At 45.3% G+C, this 9290-nt stretch overlaps 1 protein-coding gene across 1 annotated transcript in view; it reads right to left on the bottom strand.

Annotated features, from left to right (window-relative positions):
* Positions 1-8034: 8034 nt before the first annotated feature.
* Positions 8035-9290, bottom strand: part of ARHGAP6 (Rho GTPase activating protein 6) — a 337883-nt gene continuing 336627 nt past the window's right edge. The window contains exon 13 of the mRNA XM_075716496.1: positions 8035-8741. Coding sequence (XP_075572611.1) covers positions 8035-8741 — 707 coding nt within the window. The remainder of the gene's footprint in view (positions 8742-9290) is intronic.

The following is a 9290-nucleotide window of genomic DNA, read 5'->3' as shown; positions in this document are numbered from 1 at the left end:
GGCTCCAGGTAGTACAGCACTTCTGCTGCCCCGACCTCCAAGTCCCATGTAGGTGCAAACACCGACCCTGGCAAAGCTCAGCCCTTAGACCAGCCACTGCAGCTGGAGCAAAACCATTACCAACAGCACAGCCTTGCAGCCCCAGAGACACCCCCTGCTCCGTAATTCCCTGGGCAGATATAGGCTGCCAGCACAGGCCTCCCCTGCTGCACGATCCAGCCTGAGCAGCCCCTTCCCAGGTGGATGGGTAAAAGAAAATGGGAGAGGGCTGAGCAAGGCAGGACCTGAAAGCTGCATGTGGTCCACTGGTGAGTGATGTGCAGCTGCTACACTGTCCTTGGTACCCTTCACTAAGCAGGGGAATGGGAGAACTAGATGACAGACACTCTGAGCTTAAATACGCCTGGTATATCCCAGAGTGTTGTTCAAATCACCAGATGACAGAAAATACTGTGAAGGAGGGCCATGTTGAAGGTCACTTCTTCAGTCTTGGCTGGTGCAAAAGGAAGAATGCAGGAGCCATAAGGCCAGAACAAAAGCAAAACAAAAGGCAGTATGACTCTGTCCCAGCACTTGTGTATCAATGCCATTGCAGCAAAGCTCAAAGCTCACATACATTCTCATACTCAGCTTCTCACCAGCAAAACCACTTGCAGTGGCACAGAGGACAAGTCACACCAGCTAGCAGGGCCTCAACACACCTCCTGGGTTCCTTCTGGTGCTCCCGATCCCAGAGCCCTCCCCCCCACACACATACACACTCCACCACACAGATCCTGGATGTTTCTAGCTGCAAACCTTGACCATTCAAGGACGGGAAAGCCTGAAGGTTCAGAAACTGGTCTGTCAGTGGCAGTCATGGGAAAAGAGCACTCATTCTCCATTGCAAACTTTCTCTCTCCTTCTTTCTTTCTTTATTTTTTTATTAGAGGTGTTGTTCCTTTCACAGGGGAGTCTTCCAGCTCCGCAGGTCCTACCACTCATTTACCACTGTCCGCTCACAACCCAGCGGCAATATGTTCTTCTAAAAATAATGTTCACCCACCAACAGCCCCAGTGGGATGAGGCTGCTACTCCAGAGCTCTCCCTTCTTTATTTTTTTTTTTCAACCTCACTGCTTTTATCCCAGACTGCAAAGTGGCTGATAACACTGGAGTTGAGGCATTTTGGTTTTTTAAGGAAGATTTCAGAAGAGTCTTCTTACAGCTTTGAGCTCTTTCAGGGCTCCAGCTCTCGCTGCTATCAGAAATCAGGCCACAGCTAGACCATGTCCATACCACCCTGGGCAAGAGCATAGCTGGTAACCTTTAGCTGGCTATTGGGAGCTACAGAAATAAGCTGTGGGTGTAAGAAAGGGTTTGTTCAGCATCTCACCCTTTTAAACCTTTTTTTAGGAGAAAAGCCAAATGCCGCTTCCATATTCAACACTCAGTCTCCCCAAAGTGATCATATGATTCTTGACCTCAAGTGAACGGTGTGTTTTTACTTCAGTAACCCTGCTTGGCAGGCTACTGCGTGCATTTGTTATTTTCTGCATGAGAAAGTGCTTTTCAGTCCAAACTTCTTTGTTTCTTTTTTCTTTGTTTCTTTGTTTCTTTTTTCTTTGTTTCTTTTTTCTTTCTTTCTTTCTTTCCTTCTTTCTTTCTTTCTTTCCTTCTTTCTTTCTTTCTTTCCTTCTTTCCTTCTTTCTTTCTTTCTTTGCCTTCCTTCCTTCCTTCCTTCCTTCCTTCCTTCCTTCCTTCCTTCCTTCCTTCCTTCCTTCCTTTTCTTTCTTTCTTTCTTTCTTTCTTTCTTTCTTTCTTTCTTTCTTTCTTTCTTTCTTTCTTTCTTTCTTTCTTTCTTATTTTTGGATGGGCACTTGTCTACTTACTCCTGTGAGGCTGAAAATAGTAGCTAGGGCTGAGATGATCTTTTCTCTTCATGATTGAAGAGTTTTTAAACTCTAATGGAAGCTTTGGTTTTTCAAAGCAGACCACATTTGGAATTTTATTAAGATGATGCAGTAGGAAATCTTCCTTCCTAACCAGGGAGGCAAAGCGCCCGGGTAGGGAGCAGTCCATCGGTGATGACGGGCTGGGAGTTGTGGTTTCTGTGTCTATAAGCTGCCTGCTCTGGGCAGAGGTGGTTCAGCTTCGCAGGGTCCCATCTGGCCAGAGCAGCGGGGATGTCCCCATGCCCCGACTGCGAGGGGAGCTTCACCTGCCAGGTGGAGGGAGCTGGGGCTGGTCTCGGCACCTTGCCCAGCGCCTGCGTGGCCTTTCGCACATCCGTGTGCACCCTCCTCTCCTCCTGGTGCCTGAGCATGAAGCCCCACAGCTGAACACCGGGCTGCTGGCTGGACTCGCTCCCTCCTGGCGAGCAGCATTCAGCCCCCCCCCAGCACACATGCGCAGGGAAGAGGAAGGAGTTGCTTGTTGTTTGATAAGATGGGGCCAGATATTTTCTGAGCTTCTTCTGACTTTTTTTCCCACCCCAGATTTTGACATGCTTTTGTTTTCCAGGCCCTTTTAAAAATCTTTTTTTATTAAAGCTCATAGCTATGCTTGGAAGGGGACATGGGGAAATGGAAAAGAAAAAGCCCCAGCAAAAGGAAATGGTGATCTGAGGCATCCCCTTATGTCCCCTTTGTTTAACAAAGACATTGTTAAAAAATTGTTCTGTTTTATTTAAAAGTTTAAATAATCATTAGAAGAGGGTCCAGAGTCTGGGGCTCAAGTCCTCACCCAGAGAGTGCGGTAACCACCCAGCTGGAGATACTGCTCTCGCCTGCTCTAACACGCTCTTTCACCCACTCCCAGATGCAATTCTGGATAGAAGTGGATAAAGACAGCTCTCCTCTTCCCTCCCTCCCTCTGCGATCCTAAAAATCCAGTGTCAAAGGCATTTGCTTGCTCAGCGGCAGAGGAAGGATGATTAACCCCCACCTTTCTCAAGGAAGAATTTATCTGCATGTCTGTGTTTCCCAGCACCTCTTGGGATTCAGCACAACCCCCCTCCCCCCTAATTTATGAAATGCCCAAATCAGGTTGTTTTCATAAATCCCATATTCATTTTTTAATTGGCTGAATGAATTAATTAAATCCTGGTCCTGTTCATAAACACTTTCTGATCAGCTGTAAACAGAGTTTTCAGTGAATAACTAAATCCCTTTAAAAAAAAAAAAAAAAAAAGGTGCAATTCCAGACCAGGCAGCGTCTTTCCCTCACTTTCCAAAAAGCCTGGATTTCTTACAGCACCCGGCAGAGCTGAGCGTGCCATCTCCATGTGCCAGCTGCCTTCCCAGGCCCCCAGAAGCAGCACTGTCTCTGCCAGCCTCACCAGCCCCCGGTTTGCCCAGGAGCCTAGGGAATAGCACAACATCACCGAGGCCTCTGGTTAAGTTTTGCTTTTCCCAGGAGCTGAAAGCTGTGCTGAACATCTTGCTTTCCTTTCCCCAGGCTGTAATAATTTGTTGGCATTAGACAATGGTGTTATTAAATGCTCCTTCTCACTGTTGCTGGGATCACTGTTTTCTATTTTACCAGACACTCAGGGTGGGATTCATTCAGGCAAGCTTGGAGGACTACTGTAGAGAGGTGTCTATTGGGACAACTTATTCAGGCTTCCTTTATATTGGCAGTGGAAAGAAACGGGCTCTTCTAGTGACCAGCCCTTCAAAGGGGACCATGCTTGAAAGACTCAAGCAGGCTGTATGGATGGTAGCACAGAAGTACCTGTCTCTCTCCACTGAATCAACAGGGAGCTTGTGAGTGACTTTTCCAGATGTAGATACCACCTTTGGCGATGCTTTAAACTTCAGAAAAATTACATGAATGCTATTCTCAGAGACAGTGCATTTTATGACCCAGCACTCTGGGTGTCTGCATGCCTTGAATAGCTCTGTGGTCTCTGCAGCACTGTCTGGACACTGAGATGCCTTCCTCTAAAGCAACTGTAGCACAGCAGTAGTTCGTTATTCGCAGTGATGTTGTAAAAGGACTTACTGATGTCAGGATACTCTTTAATGCGACTGAGAATCATTTCCACTGCTTTGCAGTTCTGTGAGGTTACGGCATCACACAATGGAGCTACTCTTTTCTCTTTTTGGAAATGAATGCAAGAGAAGGGAAAGAGAGAGACAGAGAGAGGGAGCAAGGTGAGGCTCAGACATCCCATGTGTTTCCCAGAGGAGAAAGAAGTCCCTGACCCTCCGCCAGACCAGCGCCACAGAACAACATGGTGCTCCAGAAAGGCTGGAATTTAGGTTTTTGACCTCAACCGATGCCTGTGAAACAACAAAACCAGTAACAAAACAGGAGCCCCCCCCCGGCCCTTCCCCAGACCATACAACCACAAATTCCAGCCCATTGAACCACATCACTTCAACAGCAGAGACATTCTGAGTGGCATTAAGGTGTGCCGTGGTAGCAGCCTAGGGTCCCGATGTAGACAGCAGAGCACTTGAGAGATTTCAAGCACCCAAGCCGGCAGTTGGATTGGCTTAGGTCTGTAGCAGAGAGCCACTCTCAAGTGCTTGGCCAGGCTCTTGACTACACCTTGAAGCAAGCCCTGCAGTTGCATGAGTAGCTGAAACAGGGCCAACAGGAGGCTGCTGCCAGAAGGGGTGGCCAGTCCCACCCTCCTCCTCTCCCCCATCTCTGACCCTGTCCCTTCTCCTCCCCTGTGCCTACCACTTGTGAAAGCCACTGAGCTACCTGAATTTCATGTGTTCCTTGCACAGGGCAAGTTTCAGCCAGAGCAACAAGCCCTGGGATTCCTCCCATGACTCCAAGAGCTGGTGTAAGGGACGGGACAGGAGGCTGGGGAAGAGGGAGAAGGTGCAACTTACCCCTCAGCAGTAGAGCATGGTCTTGGAATGGGCGAGTCAACTGTGTAACCACATCTTGTTTTAAAAGATGGCAGCAACAGTAATTTTTAAAGTAGTATTTTAAAGTCTGAGCTCTTCCTTTTTTCCCTTGGCTCAGAGCTGCCCCACCACATTTGGCTTGTATCTAGAGCTGCGCTGATTCCTCTCATATTCTTGTTTCCGCAACAGAAGAGAGAAGAGCAACCCCTGCCCCATGGGCAACCCACAGGCACCCCGTCCTTGGGGCACCCACACCTCACCTCTCCTGGGCTCACCTGAGGGTGCAGCACACCCTTCCTTCCAGCCCAGAGACACCCCCTGAGAGGAGGTAATGCAGACCATCAGGGGAAAGGGGATTTTTTCAGTCCTAGGTATGAACCAGCGTGGTACAATAGGAAGCCATGGGAGGGAACTGAACTGCAAGAGCTTGCCCTGAGACCTCAAGACCTCAGGAGGAGACCTTCTCTGCCATGCTCTTCATTGAAGCACAGGCCCACGATCCTTTTGCTATGACAGGAATCCTGCTCCCAAGGGAAAGAGTCAGAGAAAAGGCTTTGATATCCCTACACTATGGACTTTCCCCACAAGAGGAAAGCTATGGCTGTACAAGAGCATGTGTTATAGGAAGAAAAACATTGCAGAGATCTAAACCAGAACAGCCCACACAGATCTCTTAGATAACATAAAGCTAGAAGCAACTTTTCATGGCTACATTTCTTGTGAAATATAAAAAAGACATCAAAAGAAATTACGTCACTGATTTCAGCCTGGAAGTAGGTACAACTAAAAATTCTGACATCCTTAACCTGCTTGTGATAATTTTGCTGTGTCCCATTCAAATGAAAATAACAGACAGAAATGATGTAATCTTGGCAAGTGTTACTTCAATTCATGGGAATTTATTCTACATCTCTCTTCTTCCAAGCAATTGTATAGTGAATGTGTGCAAGACAAGGTTGTCCTCCAGCAGCGGTCCTGTTTTTTCTTCTCCATTTTTGCATAAACTCCATATAGATGGCAATATACACATATATACAGAGAAAAGTACTGGCAAAAAGCAAGCTCTTTATGAGGCCGAGTAATCATTACACATCTTTCACTAAAACTGTTAAAAATATGCAGGTGCTTCTGTATTTAGAAAGGGATTTATAACTGACATGGACATCTGGTGAATGGAGCATCTTCAGCAGGATTCACCTTATGCCTGGTTTTGAGGACTATTAGGGAGTTTTAATTCCCTGTATCGAGCCTGGAATAAGATTGAGACAAGATCAAATAGAGATCACAAGATTGCTTGTGAGAGCTCATTTTTGTCCTTTCTTATATTCCACTATCTTTTTAATTTGGGGTGGGCTTTTTTTTTGGTAATAAATTGACACAGAGCTGCTGCAACAAGCTACATGCAAGACCCTTTTCAAAAGGTATTTGGAAAAGCCTTGCAACCAGCAGAAGAGAGCTGAGATTTATTCTGAATGCAGTATTCATAAAAAGAGCTGGCCAGCCTGACAGTGCTACAACAGTCAAAGGCCAAATCCTGGCCCTTTCTACTTGGGTTAGTGCTTTTATCTTATAACTTTACTTGGGAAATTGGGATATGATGGGCAGACTCTTTATATGATGGATTTTAAGCCTAAAAGTCAAGTAAAACCTTGGATCTTGTATATTTAAGTGATATTTGAAAGTGGTCCTTAAGCTTCTAAGCCTTTTAGATGTTTTTGACAGAGATATTCAAGAATGTAATAAAAACACATCAATTTTTACATAAACCTTACTTCAAAAAAAGGAGCAAAAAATATGCTCATTGTTTTGCTTAGCTTTTTATTCCATCATTATGGCACAAGATAGAACTTAAAGACAACATCACTGAGTTAAGTCTTCAACTTCATTAAAATTAAGACTAATATGTTTTATAAAATTCTTTTGATATGATACACTTTCCCTTATCAAGTGATAAAAAGATTTTCTCTAGAATACTGAAGTACATTGCCACCTGCTGGCCATAAACAATTTTGCAATTTAAAAACACCAGAATGTGTATAAAAACAGCAATATTTAACAATGCAACATACAGTTATTGAAGAAGTACTATTGACCCAGACTTTGGCACAATATTTATAGAAATTCAGCTGTGAACTTCTCCAAACGTCATGGTAATTTCTGAAACTCTGTGTGACTCCCTTCCGTATGTCTGTCTGCATTTTTTTTCTTTCTCTAACTTTCTTAATGCTGAAGCTTTGTTATTTCAAAGGAAAAGCCATATTATTTCTCAGTTGTTACACACCTCAATTTATTGGGTTTGGTTTTCTAAAATTTGGATTCCAGTTTATTGTTTTAGAACAATACATAAAGTCATACATTTATAAATATATATATTATATCCTGTATACATAACATTGGTTTTCCTCTAGAATGGGAGGGCAGACCTTTGCACTACATCCTTAGTTGGTTTAGGCACGGCCTTGCTCTTAGTTGAGTCTCTGAGCTGCTTCCTGCCAGAATCTAAAAAAAATATTTTTACAATCTTGTATCAAATTTTAATTTCATTTGCAAATATATTTATAAGAAAAAAACATTTGGTATTTTCCCCTCTAAGCTCACTACTACCCTTATAAAATATATGGCTTTTCATGTTCCACCCTATTTTAGTGTTTTTCAATAGGCAGTGAAAAGAAGGGCAACTTCCCCCCTTTTTTTTTTTTATATAAGCACAGAAACCAGCTTGTGCACTTTCTATAGAATTCCAATGCATATCACGGTAATGTAAGTGCAGTGATTTTTAAAAAAGCAGTCATGATTGATTGACATCTGTATATGAAAACATAATATATGATTATCATACAATACCCATTACAGAATATACAATCATCAAAACTGCAGATATATAAATACATTTTTAGCAACATCAAAGCAACAGTTTTATCTTATACACAGCGTATGCATACGGAGTTATTAGACTAAAATTTTCATCTTGTTTCTTCCTCAAAAGCTTGCTGAAAAACAGGAACATACTGTATTTGTAAATGGACTGCTTGACAGTGCTGTTAAGAAATTAAAGTGAACAAAGTTTAAAAAAAGTATATGCAATTCAGTTGCTATAAAACAAACAAGCCCTCCCCGTTTTCCAATGTCACAGTTGCTTTCCTATGAGAGGGAGGCATAGGTATGAGTGGCACTTGTGCAGAGTCCGATCATACAAGGGTTTCTGGGAGGGCATCGGGGTTATCAGCTGACAAAAGCTCCCAGATTTGCCACCTCTCCCTTTGCCAATCGTGCCAGTCCGCCTCTGAAACATTTTTACTGTTCTGACTGTGAGGTGCCGTGGAATAGATGTGACCCGCCTGGCTGTGCGGGGCTGGCCGCTCCTGCCTGGAGGTGGCCTGGTCAGGGGCTTTGGCTGGCGGTCCTCTGGCTGCTCTGGTCCCTGAACTTTTTTCTTGGCGCTGAAGCCTCCACAAAGAGTGCAAGGTTGAAGAAACGCTCGATCGCTGTGACAACGCAGAGCTTGTTTTTGCTGGGCCCGGGTAGGGCGGTGGTGGCCTCTCTTTTCTGTAGGAGGGCTTGCCTGTGCTTTGTGAACAACCCGTGTTCGAGTCATGCTCACTGAGGTCCTCCACACTGCTTAAAGTCAAGTGCCGCTCCGACTTTGAGTGTGACAGGTCTGAGCTCCTACTGCCGACTTCGATTTGTGGGTTACTGCACACCCGCGACACTGTGGGATGGAGCTGACACTCAGGAATGGCAGCAGTCGTCTGGCTCCTTCGCATGACCTGCCTGCCGCTGTCCAATTCGGAGGAGCTGCCCTGCCACCGAGGAGAATACACGGAGAGGTTCCCCTGGGAAAGAGAGCACTGTCCGGGTCGCAGCGAGCTGCTTTCGTAAATGTTCCCGTAAGAACCTGGGGGCCAGAGTCAGAAAGACAACATCAGTCTGCGTAATCGTATACGTGGCATTTACCAAGCTATTGCTTTTTCCCTGCATCGCTCCGTAGGAGAGGGGTGGGGACTTTTATCATCAGGCTATGCGACTGAAGGTGGAACAGCCTCCCCACCGGCTGAACCTGGGGACATAGAGCAGCAGGCCTGCATCTACCTGAACCATGGCTAATATATTACCTGGTGACTCTAATACTTTGCTCTGACATAAAGCCTTGCAGCACTCAACATCTTTCAAATGCTTGAAAAGCATGGGGGTGGTTTTAGTCCCAAGTTCCTCTATGAGGTGGGTGCAGATGGGAGAAAAACAAAGGCAGGACAAGCCAGGGACTTGCCGGGACCACGCCAGCCAGCGGCAGGGTCAGCAGCCAGGGCTGCCAACCTCGCAGCCTGGGCTAGTGCCACTGCGGCGGCCACTCTCAAATGCCCACCGGGCATCCACCTTCCAATGACTTTATGAAGAATATGAAACTACTTTTGGAAGTAATTTTAAAATGACTTTTTAAATGATC

This window comes from Pelecanus crispus, chromosome 1 (assembly GCF_030463565.1).
Source record: "Pelecanus crispus isolate bPelCri1 chromosome 1, bPelCri1.pri, whole genome shotgun sequence".
In the NCBI taxonomy this organism is placed as follows: Eukaryota; Metazoa; Chordata; class Aves; order Pelecaniformes; family Pelecanidae; genus Pelecanus; species Pelecanus crispus.
Note: the sequence above shows the minus strand (reverse complement) of the source record. Positions and strands in the feature narration are given on the sequence as shown.